The sequence below is a fragment of the Corticium candelabrum genome, chromosome 10 (genome assembly GCF_963422355.1).
Source record: "Corticium candelabrum chromosome 10, ooCorCand1.1, whole genome shotgun sequence".
Classification (NCBI taxonomy): Eukaryota; Metazoa; Porifera; class Homoscleromorpha; order Homosclerophorida; family Plakinidae; genus Corticium; species Corticium candelabrum.
This window is the reverse complement of record NC_085094.1, coordinates 4,404,200-4,419,273: the sequence shown is the minus strand read 5'-3', so window position 1 is coordinate 4,419,273 and position 15,074 is coordinate 4,404,200. Positions and strand designations below refer to the sequence as shown.

General features: G+C 39.1%; 2 protein-coding genes and 1 long non-coding RNA gene across 7 annotated transcripts in view; 1 reads left to right on the top strand and 2 right to left on the bottom strand.

Annotated features, from left to right (window-relative positions):
* Positions 1–1,477: 1,477 nt before the first annotated feature.
* LOC134185548 (uncharacterized) lies at positions 1,478–2,024 on the top strand. The gene is made up of 3 exons (XR_009970795.1): positions 1,478–1,512; positions 1,576–1,690; positions 1,962–2,024. It is a non-coding gene; the product is annotated as an uncharacterized LOC134185548 (long non-coding RNA).
* Positions 2,025–5,937: 3,913 nt separating this feature from the next.
* LOC134185865 (uncharacterized) lies at positions 5,938–11,682 on the bottom strand. 4 transcript variants are annotated; one of them, XM_062653748.1, is made up of 4 exons: positions 10,872–11,292; positions 10,712–10,811; positions 6,425–9,757; positions 5,938–6,373 (listed from the first exon to the last, which is right to left on the bottom strand). In XM_062653748.1, the coding sequence occupies exons 3-4, from the start codon at positions 9,688–9,690 to the stop codon at positions 6,136–6,138; spliced, it is 3,504 nt and encodes a 1,167-aa protein (XP_062509732.1). In that variant the 5' UTR covers positions 9,691–9,757; positions 10,712–10,811; positions 10,872–11,292; the 3' UTR covers positions 5,938–6,135. The 4 variants fall into 4 exon arrangements, with proteins under 4 accessions (XP_062509732.1, XP_062509733.1, XP_062509731.1 ...); XM_062653749.1 differs by lacking the exons at positions 10,712–10,811; positions 10,872–11,292 and adding an exon at positions 11,524–11,682; XM_062653747.1 differs by having other exon boundaries at positions 10,712–11,292.
* A 2,931-nt stretch (positions 11,683–14,613) lies between these two features.
* The window catches only part of LOC134185740 (uncharacterized), a 5,204-nt gene continuing 4,743 nt past the window's right edge, over positions 14,614–15,074 (bottom strand). For both annotated transcript variants that reach the window (XM_062653605.1, XM_062653606.1), the window contains one exon: positions 14,614–15,055. The gene's annotated coding sequence lies outside the window, so the exon portion shown is untranslated. The remainder of the gene's footprint in view (positions 15,056–15,074) is intronic.

The following is a 15,074-nucleotide window of genomic DNA, read 5'->3' as shown; positions in this document are numbered from 1 at the left end:
TTAAACTTTATGTGTCTAGAGCGTGGCGTTCGCATCCACACTAGAAATTAAGTTGCTAACAATTCTAATACCCATGCATTCCAAACTAAACTCACAACGATGTAAGTCCATACGTCGTCTAGAGAACTGTAGAAGTCGGAAATATCTCTGACACGATTTAGAGGATCGAGACGTGAGCTTTGACAACAAGATTCTACAGTTAGTCTGTTGGCAGCTCATGCATGTACTAGCGCAACGAACGCGTGAAATCGAAGCACCGACATGCAAGTACCGTATACATAAAAACACTCGCTGTTATTACTGCGATCATAATATTTCTGTAAATACTGTGATGTAATCACGGAGCGCACAAATAAAATTCGCAAATATCTAGTCATATATTCAGGCAGTCATTGAATGTTCGGTCACTTGCGCAACATGTTGCACTTGTATAGACTGCCGTGTGCAAGAAAGTCGCTTTAGTGCGAGCCTAGGTTGATCGCTATTTCGGAAAAATGGCTTCAGAGATGAAGACACTTGCGAAGCGAACCGTGATGTATCCCACATATTTTAGTCAGCAAAGCGATGAACAACAAGGCTAGACCGGTACGAAATCAACTAGATCTAGTAACATTCTGTCGTTGGATCGCAAAATTTTAGTTCGCAGTACTTTTTGTCTCGATTCTCAAATCGCAGTAGTTTAATTAAGAACGCAAAAACTAGAAGCTAGATAATTATACGTACTACGATACGCGTGCGTGGTGATACGTGGTGAACAACAACATTTAAATTTGAAAAATGTTTCGATTGTTGTGCGCCAGCCGGTTAATAAGGGGCCCGATCTCCTACTGAACAAATAAAATCATTATAATTCATGACATAACTGTTACATATAAACTCTCAGGTTAAACGTTCCAAAACTTATCACTTGCTAAAGGTAACTGACATGAAAAAATCAAAAATTATTTTATTGCACTTTTCGTTAGTTCTTAACGTTTGTATGCCAAAAAATGAAAGTTTAATTTTTGAAGCTATATTCGTGAAGATATTGAGGCGCAAAGTTGCTTCCGGATGTTTAGTAGGCGTACACCTGCGGTGACATCACAAGAGAAACGGAAGCGGCTAGAGCGCATGCTGGCAATAGTAAAGTTCTACGAGAAACTGGACGTCTGGTTGTCTGCTGGCTGCAGCAATACGCTCAGAAAGGAAGTGTGGCTTTGATTCGCTTCTCCAACAATGCCAAGATGTGAAAGTAATGGGCAACGCCAGTGAAACAAGCGAGAAATCGGTGGGATGGGCCAACCACACGTTCAGACCCGTCTAGTGCGTATTCTCAGCCGGAATGTTTCGAAACGGAGGATTACGTTAGTAGGAGGCTTTGGGCTTTACCCCAAGGTAAAGGAGACTGAAGTCTGAAGCAGCAAGCTGCGCTGGCGATTTATACTAGACGAAGCCATGGCAACGTGACAATGTGAGAAAGTCAACAAATATAGAAGAGGAGAAAAGGTTGAAAGAAAGAATAAGAAATGAAGGGTAAGTCCTGTAAAATTCTACGATCGATAGAGTTGCTTGTGACTATTTTCTACCTACTGCTAGAGCGTGAAAGTAAGTTTGAACCGAAGAGATGAGCTTCTCTTGATGTTATTGTGGATTACGTCGACAATGCTGAAGAATCTGTTCAGTGTCCTGGTGTTAGTCCTGGACTCCATTAGTACGTACCATTCGCAGGCATATGAGTGCACAGTTTTTTTATTCCTTACTGTTGGTTGCAATGCCAATTGTTGTTGTTGTTGTTATTGTTGTTGGTAGTGGTGGTGTGTTTCTGGTTCTTTAGAATTACTGTCTATGTATTTACAATGTCTTGGCAAAATGGCTCTTTTTATTTTCTGTTGTACTTCACACCGTAGCTTTGTTATTTAAAAATGCTAGCACACATGCAATACAATATCAAGTTATCTATAAAAGTAATGTTGCTTTTACAGATTGTTGTTGGCTGCTTTGTATAAAATGGAAATTCCATAAGGTCACAATTTAAACGTCAGAAGGCACTATGAGACATCATAGAGTATCTCAAGTAAAAGAAAGCCATCAATAATTATATGGTTAGAGCTTTTTCATGTGAAACATAATTGTCACTGGAATTACCAGTGAATGGTGTTATTTTTGTTTGTAGGTTGTGAGAGTTGATTGAGACTTCTGAAGATTGTAATCGATTATCAACAATTCTCCCACCCATCTTTTTACAGCAGTTTCCAACATCCTCATAAATTAGAGTCGCTGTAATTAATTAAGAGATTTCATGATCTTGTTTGCTCTGACCATGGGTAATTGACTAATTCTCAAATATTCTTTTGCTTAAAATGAAAAAGGTGAGAAGCCAGTTAGATCTTGATTTGTGATATCAATTTATGATTCAATTAATTAGTGAGTATAGATGACAGTACAACTAATGTTCTCTCCAACCCACTTCTTGTGAGTTGATGATTTCTACATGACTTACTCTTCATTTCTCACGCTTTCTTTCGGCCTTTTCTCCCCTTCTGTATTTGTTGACTTTCTCACATTGCAATCCTCTCAATGGCTTCCTAGTACACAAATTATCAGCGCAGCTTGATGCTTCAGGCTTCAGTCTCCTTTTACCTTGGGTAATAGCCCAAAGCCTCACAGTAAGTGACTCACTAACGTTATCCTCCGTTTCGAAACGTTCCGGCTGAGAATACGCACTAGACGGGTCTGAACGTGCGGTGGCCCATCACACCGATTTCTCGCCTGTTTCCTCGTGCTGCTCATTTCTTTGACATCTTGGTATTACTGGAGAAGCGAATCAAAGCCATGCTTTCTTTCTGAGCACATTACTGCAGCCAGCAGGCAACCAGAGGTGTACTATCTCGTCAGACATTTTCTATTGCCAGCATGCGCTCTAGCCACTTCCGTTCCTCTTGTGACGTCACGGCAGTACGCTTACGCCTCGATATCTTCAAGAATGTAGCTTTAAAAATTAAACCTTTAATTTTGGGGGCATAAGAACATTAAGAACAAACGAAAATGCAATAAAATAATTTTTGATTTTTTCATGTCATTTTCCCTTTAATGCTAGTAGAGTTTCAACGGTCTAACGGTCAAGTTGTCTCTATAGCAACAAGACACGCCTCCACTGTTCTAAAAAAGGTTGCAACGGTTATTGCGCGCTCGCTTCGCTCGAACGTGCAGGGAACGCGAGGTTACGTAGATCGCGAACAGTCTGATGTGATTATAGTCTCTTTTGTGCGTTCAAGCTCATTTTGTTGAGTTTCGCTACTTCAAATTTGTATCGAAAAGACGTCAAATGCGCTCGTCAGTGTAACGGAGGTAAAATCGATTAATCAGATTGTTGTACCTCGTGTAACGAATCGTCGTGCTAAGTTTTTTAGTTCTACGCTTTAGTTTTGCCAACTTAATAGAAGAGGAAGGCTCGTAATGGCGTCCATACTGTCTTCGCGCAACGGTCGAGTGCGCCAGAAGTTGTTGGCAAGTTGCAAGGTTGGTTGGAAACATGCAAGTGAGCTAGACGTAAGCTAGAGACACTGTTTCTACACTTTAAGAGACGAATGTGTAAAGATCTGTATTGTGTAGTGGGTTCCCTGCAAGACCTGCGTATCGAACACTCAGCGTAAACACAACTCGACTTGTTCAGAGCTTGCTAATAGTTACGCATGTACACCAGAACAACATGCAGAACACGTGAACACCTGTCTAATACGTCACGTATGCTAATTATAGAACAGTCGTTACATCTCCCTTCCCTAAAATTGAAAAACACAACTGTATCAGTTTAGAACCGTTAGGCTGTACCATAACAATGTTACGGCGTTAAGGCATGTCGTAGTCTCTAGCTTGACTGCTCTACCGAGTGTGGTTTTCTTGATGTCTGGAGCAATCCTTGGCGGCGGTGTCTGGATCGGTGCTGTCGTCTGTTTTGGTGACGTGTCGTTAAGTCTGCCTGGTACAACGTCATCATTGTTTGATCCGTCATTTTCATCTTCTTCTGAGTCATCACTCACCAGAGGGCTTGGTCGACAATCTTTTTTGGTGGTTCTGAGTCGACGACGGTTCCGTCGGTATAGTCTACCTCCTGATTCGACTATGTACGACCGGTGTCCTGCTGGTCTTTTGCTCACATTTTGGTCTGGTGTAATCGGTGGGAGTATCTTTGAGACTTCGTCGTAGTTCCGCGCTTGGCGTTGTTTGGCTCTGTGTCGTTTGCCTGAGACGTCTGTCTCTTTCTGTGCTGTAGCTTGCAGAAGTTTCGGTGATACGTTAATTTCGGTGATTTCGGTGATTTCGGGCATCTGTGTTCTCGTCCGTCCACCGAACAATCGTTGGGCTGAGGATGTGCCAATGCTTTCGGACGGTGTGTTTCGGAAATCGAGGAATGACATATAAACATCTTGCTTGGTCTCCTTTGCTTTCTCTATAATGTTTTTGCGGGTCTTGACGGTATTCTCCAATTTGCCATTAGCTAGTGGGTATCTGGGAGATGTCATAATGTGATAAAACTGCCATTGTCTAGCAAAACGCTCGAATTCACCACAGGCAAATTGCGGTCCATTCTCCGTGACAACGATCTCTGGAATACCGTGCCTTGCAAACTGTCCTTTGACTTTTGGATAACTGTGTTGGACGAGGTATCATTGAGTTTGTCGATCTAAAAATGTAATAGTAGTCGACAACAACTACGTAGTTTGTGGTCTCCAAATTGAACAGATCTATGGCAACCTTCTACTCGAAGTGGCGGATTCATGCAGAGTTTGGCTGAAAAGGGCCAAAGCAACTACAAGTATGAATGACGTCATCAATTTTATGACGTCACACATTCGACGCATGATTCGACGTTCGAACAGGCATAATTATAAATCAGTTTAGAGGACATATGTATAGTATGTTACTGTTTCATTGCAAGTTAACACAAATTATGCTTCGGCAAAAAAATTTAGTAATGAAGTTATTTTATGTTTTAGTCACTAGAGTACTGTCGTGCTTTCTCTTGGACGTCAATTTGATTACATGAAATTAGACACTGTTTAAAAACATAATTAAGAGTGAAAATCGCAGACTTGATGCTCATTCACTGTTTCTTCCATCCAATTAAATTAGACAAAAACATGCACCGCAGTCATAGGGAGCAGTCAGCAGAAGAAGAGGTGTACTTGGCGCTTTTATTGGGTCGGTTCTTTTAGCTAGTGCTGTAGTGGACCTCAAAGTCAGTTTAACATGCTCTATTCCAGACATTCTATTTATTAATTACAGGTATATTAAAAGACATTGGTAAATATCCATAGTATAAATGTAATACTGATAAACACTGCACATCGGGCGCCAAGGAGTTTTAAAGTGTAAATCTGATAACATCGATCTAGTTATACATCTGCAACGGGGTCTCAGGCCAGCACTTTAGCAGTCACAGCTTCTACCTCTAGGGATGCCGTTGCCATGGTGATGGTGCCAATTGTGGCACCAGGATTCAAAATCGTGGCAACATGCAGGCCTGGCGTGGGAAACACTTGGCATTCATAGCTGACCTCGTCTAAAGGCCGCTAATAAACAGCTATCCTGCATGTATAGAATAGTTGCAATCATTTATTGGAAAGCACCACCTAGAGCAGTTTGCTCGACTTGGCTGAATTTCGAGTCTTAGACTTATTAATATTAATCAAGTGGCACCGGAAAGCCTCACTATTTTGGTACCAGCTATAAATAAGGCCGGCAACACTGACATCTGGTGCAAATATTGCATGCAGATTGGTCGTGTATACAGACGAAGGAAAGGGCGGATTTCCCACTGAAGTGTCAGTTCGTTCGCACCCCTCGAACCCCATAGGTACGCGCTAGCAAAATAATCAGAAAGTGAGTGCCACCGTGACTAATTGAGAGAAGTTCAATCAGAACGAACATACAAAATTTGAGAAACGTCATCTAACGTGCGCTAAATAATCATGTTTATTTGTCTAGACAAATGTATTCTAATACAGTCAATAGCAATTTTTACGACTAAAACTCCCAATTCTAATATCGTATGCTATAGCAATCTAATCTGCTGTAATACCTCTACATAGCAGCTAAGCGTCACTAGACTAGTAGTAACAATTGGACAAAATTCAAAACTCTCGTGTAGTCACTCTAACATACATCTTCCACATGAATGCTTTCCAGACAGCTGACAACTTCGCTAAACGACGGTCGTTTCCGGGCTCCTTCTGCCCAGCAAGCTTGCATTACGCTTGCATACCCTTCCGGGCAATCGCACGGAACGATGGGACGCTCGCCTCTTTCTACCGCGTCGTCGACTTCGTGAGCAAACCGATGCTGCTCGAAAGGAAAGCCACGTGACCAAATCTCCCAAAGCACAATTCCAAAACTAAGCACAAAATGTATTATTACATACAATAAAATTGACGTCGTCGAGTACCTGTAGACATCGATGGATCCATCGTAGCTCTCTCGTCGTGCTAACTCTGGTGCACTCCATCTCACTGTCCCGATACCATCTTCAGACAAATCTCTCATTTCAACTAGAAGCTCGTTTCCTGAATTCGTGCTGCTCAATGCATTGTTTCGATTTGATCGTCGGTTTTTCTGTGCCCCACTAAAGAGTCTTCCAAGACCAAAATCAGCCACTTTGACAATCCAACTTTTGCAAACGAGTAAATTCTCACTTTTCAGATCTCGATGGATTCTGGGCGGGTTCAATTTGTGAAGAAACTCCATTCCTTTGGAAGCGTCTAGAGCAAAATCTATTTTACGATTTTGATCTATTTCAATACTGACGTCATCCAGTACGTGACGTAATGAACCTCTATGCGCAAACTCGACGACAAGAAACGGTTGTGCTTGTGGACTCGTTTTACCGGCTCCGATGAAAAGTACAATATTTCGATGACGCATCGTTTGCATAAACTTAATTTCTCCTGCAAATTCCAATGACGATTCTGATTCATCATTGTTAATCAGCATTTTTACAGCAACGTCTAGATTACGGTATTGCGCTTTCCACACTCTTCCCGAAGCTCCTCCTCCTATTTCGTTTTGCAGTTCTATTTCTTGCCAACTGATCTGCCACGCATCGTTCAAAATTTGTATTTGACGACGGAAAGCCGTTTCTCGTTCTCTTCGTTTCTTGATGATGCGCCGTAATACAACAACGAGTAAAGTAATAATACCTATAACAAGAATAACCCCCGTTCCAATGTAATAATAAGTTGCGTCTTGACAGTGAGAACCAGTGAATCCGATGGTACACGTACATACGGGAGCTTGCGTTAGCCTGTCGCTCACCACCAGACATCTTCCATGACGACAGTAACCCGTGACACAAACATTGCATTCGGTCAGTCTCGACGAACGCTCTTGTCTCGTCGTCGTTTCGTTTGGACATTTGCGGCACTCTTTCGTCTCTACATCAGAGTAAAATCCTACTTTGCAGACGTCGCAGGGAAAACGAGAAATGTTGCTCGATCCTAGTCCTTCAGGACATCCAGCCTTGATGTAAAGTAAACTAGAAGACTCTAGACTTATTAGATATCCTCGCCAGAAATGCAAAGATGAATAAATATAATTGTTCGGCAAATTTTCTAGTTTTTCAAATGTGACGAAATTCCAAGTCTGCAAGTGAACAATAAACATCCACAAACGGATATATACGTTGACATTGTATTTCAGGATTTTATTAAAGGAAGGACATCTAGACACAATCCATAGCGTTTCACTTTGAGCTGTCGCCACAAAATAGCACTCACTTCCCTTAATAGAAGTAAAATGTGAAATTTGGTTGGTTGGTTTTAAATATCTCCACGAATTGTTAATCATGTTATATCTCCACAATTCTAAGTTCGAATGACCAGATTCGTTATATCCGCCAAAAACAAACATTTCGACTCCTATAACTGCAGCAGCATGATTATATCGAGGTGAGGGGACGCTTTCTGCTGTCTCGTTAGTAATGGGTCCGATGTAGTTGGACCCACTACTCTCGATCATTTTCACTTTCTTCCAAATTCTACTTGTAAGAGAAAATTGCCAAAGATCATTAAGAATGTCGAATACAGTCCTACCTCCAAACAGCAACGCTGACGTCGAGTTGATAGTGACGATTGTAAAACCAGTTCTAAAAGGCCTAGGACTTGACATTAGTCGTATGTGATCTCTTGACGCGATCAACATTGTGTACCTGAATGACACCAACAACCACACATTTTCCTGCATGTGCATGCTAATCACATGCGTCATCGTTTCTTTGGCTATATTTATGTCTGTAAAGTTGAGATATCCCTCCACTTGCCATCGTTTCGTGCCCAAGTTCATCGACCACATGGCTGGTGTGACAGACATTACATCTTGGAACGGAATGACAATCCGGTAATATGTGTCTCTCCACAAAGACTGAAATTGGTTTTTTGATGGAAATAGAAGGGTATGGTTCATTCTATCAAGATGCCACGACTGTTCTCCCGTTACATTTCGTCTCTGCAGACTCCAAGTACTTGTACCACAAACTTCTGTAAAGACGTAATACTTAACACCCTGACCGGCAACTCGTACAACATATTTTATAGCTTCTGTTGGATATAGAGACAAAAGCCACAGCTGTTCGAGATCATCTCCATGTATCTGATCGACAAAAGCGTCCCCATTAGAGACAGACAGCCTATAAACTAAACGTCGAGAAATATGTATACAAAGAATCTCTTTGGTATCATTAACAAAATGAACATCCAAATGAAAAGTGTTATCATAATTCAGCCAAATATCATATGGAATGCAGAGTTTCGTTTTAGTCCAAATTGATTTCTTTACGAAATATTTCCAAATGCAATCGTCAACCAAAGCCAAAACTGTTGTCTTTCCTGACCAACCACCAACCAAATATACGAGAGAAAAGACAGGAATTGTGTAGTTTCCTACTTTCTCCCAACGATATGTTGTCTGTTCTATCACACAGCTCAGTCTGTAGCCCGCAAAATGATTTCTGTAGCCCGCAAAATGATTTCTATCGCCAATAGCGTAGAAAACGAAAACATCCTGACTACAGGAGCACAAAGAATGTTCGCTTTCCACGGACACTGCGTAAATGTCATAACGAATATCTGTCCAACTTGGCCCATCGCCCACAATCGCGACTCGTTTCCATATCAGTTGTTCGAACACAAATATCCAAGTGCTGTTGATAGCATCAGGAGACAGAATGATGGCGTGTGAACTACAAATTGTCACAAGACGTAACCACGTATTCGATGGAAGGCCGTGAGCAACACTAGCAATCATTTTCCAAGAGTCTGTTTCTTCGTAATAAATCCACGTTTGGTATGAAGTTGCTTCATCTAAAATTGTGTCACCGGTTTCTGTTGTAGACATTTCTCCAAAAACCAGTATCCTGTAACGATACTCTTGGATTCTCATCGACGGTTTAATAACTAATTTTGCAAATGCAGAGTTCGTCAAAAGTGGAGTATTGCAGGTCCAAGAACTGAAACGTCCAAACTTATTAAAAGACTGACAATTACTGTTAAAAACTGCACTTGTTTTAGTATCTTTGCTTGCAAAGGTTGCAGGCAAGATATTGTCAAGTGGAAGTTGTTGTACTTCGTTCCTTGTGTTTCGACTTGGAGATGAGCTTGTGCTTAGCTTGTCATGTGCAATAAACAGAGTGAACAGAAATACGTACAGAGAGAATTCCATGCCGGCATTCGGCAACAACTTGCTAAAGCAAAATGAAACGGAAACGCTTTGTGATTGTCCAACAGTCCTAGTAAGCAATATTGCAAATTGATAAACACAACTAAACGTTTGCACATATATATTATTGCTATACATGCAGACTACTGTTCGTTTGCATTTGAAATACAAACAGCAAACAAACAAACACAAAACGACAGAGATATAAACAAACAAACAGACAACAGGGCTCGACTGTACTTCCTCACAACGAGCGAGTAGCCAACCTCCATTTGCTCGCTCACAAAAATTATGAGATAAAGGTAATACTACTAGATACTAGTAATGTCGTGACCAGATGCAAAGTATCATGATTTTGATGCTACTAATACTACTGTAAGCTATTTAATTGTTAATTAACGTTGCACTCGAGTGCCAGAACGGTACTGTAGCCTGCTGTAGTCTGTAGCGACTGCTTATCATACTTGAAGAAAACAAGCAGGGATGTAGCATGGCATGGGCTTGACAGAGACAAAATAGCCCCATCAACGTTTGTAGGCGTGGTCATAAAAATTGTAGACTGCAACCCTCTTTTCCATTCTGGATCTGCCACTGATTCTACTCTCCAGTATCAGTCAATTAGAAGCCAATAAAAGTGGACGTGTTCATAAAAGTGGGCGTGTCTCGTATCATCGTGAAGTCCATTTTTAGAAGTCACGCTCTGCCTCTGTACAAGAATAATTTTATCTCACGCAAATACCTCAATTAATTAACCATTTATATACTAGATCATTAGATGCGGTAAACTTCCGTTCTGTTTCCGGCGTATTACCCCGTATAACCTGACTAGATCGCGAAGCGAGAAACATCGTAAAACGTACTGCAACACATCTACTAACACATTTAGCAGTAGCATGACACGTTTCAAACAATCTGCATCTATCTTGTATGTCGGTTTTGACGCTAGACGATTGCGTACGCAGCCAAACGACACACTAACTAACAAGTACATACTCTTCGAAACATCAAACGCGCTAGAATGTACCTGAACTATACTTGGGCTGAGTTTCGCACGCGTTTTCGATATCTTTTCTTGTTCCTGTGATAAGTTCTGTCACGTTATGCCAAAATCAACACCTAGTTAGCTATAACAAAGAAGAAACTGGGCTACGACACGCACAACACAATTCGACCTATGCAACTACTTTGTCTCGACTTTGGCAATGGCAATAATCAGGCCCGACGGAAGCAACTTGAAAGTGGAGCGGTCTGGAGCGCGTTATAGGATGTTGCTTAGCGCACGCTAGGAGTGAGGTTACTGGGCGTGTCCAGGTGCAACCACGAGTACACTGCTTGAACCACGCTGGCTGCAAAGCTCGATTGGAGACTTGCTTCTTTCCAAACTCACGTTTGGAGAATTGGAAGTTGGAAGGCTGGTGGGGTACTTCAATAATAGGAGGAAGCTCGCATTCGACGCTCGATCGCAACTATGGCGTGCCATTTGTGTCAAAATTAGACAATGAGATGAGGCGATGAGACAATGAGATGAGGCGATGAGACAATGAGATGAGGCGATGAGACAATGAGATGAGACAATGAGATCATGCGATGAGACAATGAGATGAGGCGATGAGATCACGAGATGAGGCGATGAGATCATGAGATGAGGCGATGAGTATGGCGTGTACTCAGTGTCAAAATTACGCCGGTAGTACTACTATTTACTTAGGTCGGTCGCACACTCAATGAGGTCGGTCGCACACTCAATGAGGTCGGTTACTACGTCAATGAGGTCGGTCGCTAAGTCAATGCGGTCGGTCCTAGCTAGACGTCATGTGAGGTCGGTCGTAGACTTACTCAATGAGGTCGGTCGTAGACTTACTTAGTGAGGTCGGTCCTACACTCAATACGTGAGGTCGAGGAAAATATGTTTCATACGTACATACCCAACTAAAAGTCTAGCCTTTACCACGCACGTGCGCGAAGGTCACGTGATCTATCGTCGCTTGTTTCAGGACCACCGAAAGCAAGTCGAGGCTACACATCTGACTATGGCGTCGAATCGGCATGTGATTCAACATGCAAAGTTTGAATCGACAAAGATGACATCATGTCTAGGCATCAACGTCTGTCCCTGTAGCTAGAGATCTAGGGACCTCGAGAACATCTTGTTTACGTGGTTTACTCACGGTTGTAAATCTCTAGCTAAAAACATTTAAAATTTGAAATTTGAACAAATCAAGCAAATGAATCTGCAAACGAACAATATTAATTAATTAATTAATAAACATCTACATAATTCACTGATGTTCTTATACTTGCATTTGAACTAATTTTTTCTAACTACATTATAACTATTTAATAAATGATTGCGTTTTCCAAGCAGCAAAGCAACATGTAATTAATTAAACAATTAATTGCTATGTTTAGTATGACAGGAAGCTATTGACATACATGGAGACACCTCTGTGACCTCATATTCTCACACATCAACACGTCCCAGATGTTAATGAATTTTCAATTGTCGATTTTTTAAAATTATTTCTGACAATTTATATTCAATATTTAATTTTCAAATTTTCATTTTACTTAAGAAATTGATTAGATATATAATAAGCAGAACGTCAGCCCACTACACTGTGTCATACAGTATGATATTTGACCATTGCAAATGTACAGTTTAATTAACAATTTTCTATTGATTGTGGTAATTAATATTCTAGACTGTTTCAATAATTGCTATTAATAACTACATTTAATTAATACATTTATTTTGATCTAATAGCTGTGAAGAGACAATAATGTATCTATGGTTGGTTATATTCTAGTTATATTTCTATTGATTGTTTGCGTTGGGTAAGATATTTACTAAGTTTGAATTGAATTGAAAGTTGTCTTCCCCCAATACTAGTCATTCAAATTTTAGAAATCTGTCGATAGGTGTTGACCTATTCGACCACCACTTTGGCAAATATGTAGTTTCAGAAGTAAAACTTTGCATACAAACTTCTATTTACTGTATTAATATTTTGAGAAAGTTTTAATGATTGATATTAATGTCTACATATTACAATTATTTTGATTCAACTCTGGCTGTGGAATAACAACGTACAGTAAGACTTACATGTAGCTATAGTGTAATATAAAATGGTTGAATATTGTAAATACACATTCTTTACATTCTAATTATATTTCTATTGATGGTTTGAATTGGGTAAAATATCTACTAAGTTTGAATTCAATTGAAAGTTGTCTTCTCTTAATACAAGTCATTTGAATTTTTGAAATCTGTCGACTAATGTTGACATATCCGACCACCACTTTGGCAAATATGTAGTTTCAGAAGTAAAACTTTGCATACAAACTTCTATTTACTCTATTAATATTTTGAGAAAGTTTTAATGATTGGTATTGATATCTACATATTACAATTATTTTGATTCAACTCTGGCTGTGTACAGCAAGACCTGCATGTAGCTATAGTATAATATAAAATGGTTGAATATTGTAATTACGCATTCTTTACATTCTAGTTATATTTCTATCAATGGTTTGAATTGGGTAAGATATCTACTAAATTTGAATTCAATTAAAAGTTGTCTTCCCTCAATACAAGTCATTGGAATTTTTTGAAATCTTTTGTAGATGTTGACATATCTGACCACCACTTCGGCGAATATGTAGTTTCAGAAGTAAAACTTTGCATACAAACTTCTATTTACTGTACCAATATTTTGAGAAAGTTTTAAGGATTGATATTAAGATCTACATAATATAATTACATTGATTCAACTCTGGCAGTGGAGCAACAATGTATGCAAGACCTGTAAGCAGCTATAGTATAATATAAAATGGTTGAATATTGTAAATATACATTCTTTACATTCTAGTTATATTTCTATTGATGGTTTGAATTGGGTAGCATATTTACTAAGTTTAAATTCAATTGAAAGTTGTCTTCCCCCAATACTAGTCATTTGAATTTTTGAAATCTGTCTATAGGTTTTGACATATCTGACCACCATTGTGGCAAATATGTAGTTTCAGAAGTAAAACATTGCATACAAACTTCTAATTACTGTATTAATATTTTGAGAAAGTTTTAATGATTGATATTAATATCTACATATTACAATTATTTTGATTCAACTCTGGCTGTGGAGTAACAATGTACAGTAAGACCTGCATGTAGCTATAGTATAATATAAAATGGTTGAATATTGTAAATACACATTCTTTACATTCTAATTATATTTTTATTGATGGTTTGAATTGGGTAAAATATCTACTAAGTTTGAATTCAATTGAAAGTTGTCTTCCCTCAATACAAGTCATTCGAATTTTTGAAATCTGTCGACTAATGTTGACATATCCGACCACCACTTTGGCAAATATGTAGTTTCAGAAGTAAAACTTTGCATACAAACTTCTATTTACTCTATTAATATTTTGAGAAAGTTTTAATGATTGGTATTGATATCTACATATTACAATTATTTTGATTCAACTCTGGCTGTGTACAGCAAGACCTGCATGTAGCTATAGTATAATATAAAATGGTTGAATATTGTAATTACGCATTCTTTACATTCTAGTTATATTTCTATCGATGGTTTGAATTGGGTAAGATATCTACTAAATTTGAATTCAATTAAAAGTTGTCTTCCCTCAATACAAGTCATTGGAATTTTTTGAAATCTTTTGTAGATGTTGACATATCTGACCACCACTTCGGCGAATATGTAGTTTCAGAAGTAAAACTTTGCATACAAACTTCTATTTACTGTACCAATATTTTGAAAGAGTTTTAATGATTGATATCAATATCAACATCTACCTTTAGTACAATTACTTTGATCCAACTGACCGTCAAATCAAGAAAGCAGGACAGCAAAATCTTGATGTAGCTATGTTATATGGTTGAGTATAGATTGATACACACACTTTCCATTCTACTTATATTTGTACCAATTAAGTTCACATGCAGCATGGTCTCTATGATTACAGATCTACTTCGATATCATTGAGAGTTTCAACAATTTACATGTCTCCCCTTACAATTAAGTATTGATGCACACTTGCAAAGTAATCTAATTACATAAAGTAGCTCAAGATATTCTAGCTTTTGCGCTAACTACAGGTCATGGCCAGTTTGTAATCACATCGTCTTGCATAGCTGCTTCAACAAGAACATAAGGACCAACATTTCTCAGTGGATGAACAACTGATGCTGTTAGTTCATGTTCAAACTTCTCATCCTTCCAGCTAGGTTCCAACAGACAGAAATATGTGCAATATTTCAGCATATGCATCATTGTCTCTTGTAAACTTGTATAATTGTTTCTCCTACATTGTGTGTCATACTTCAATGAAGAATATTGACCATTTCCTATACAACCAATCTTGTG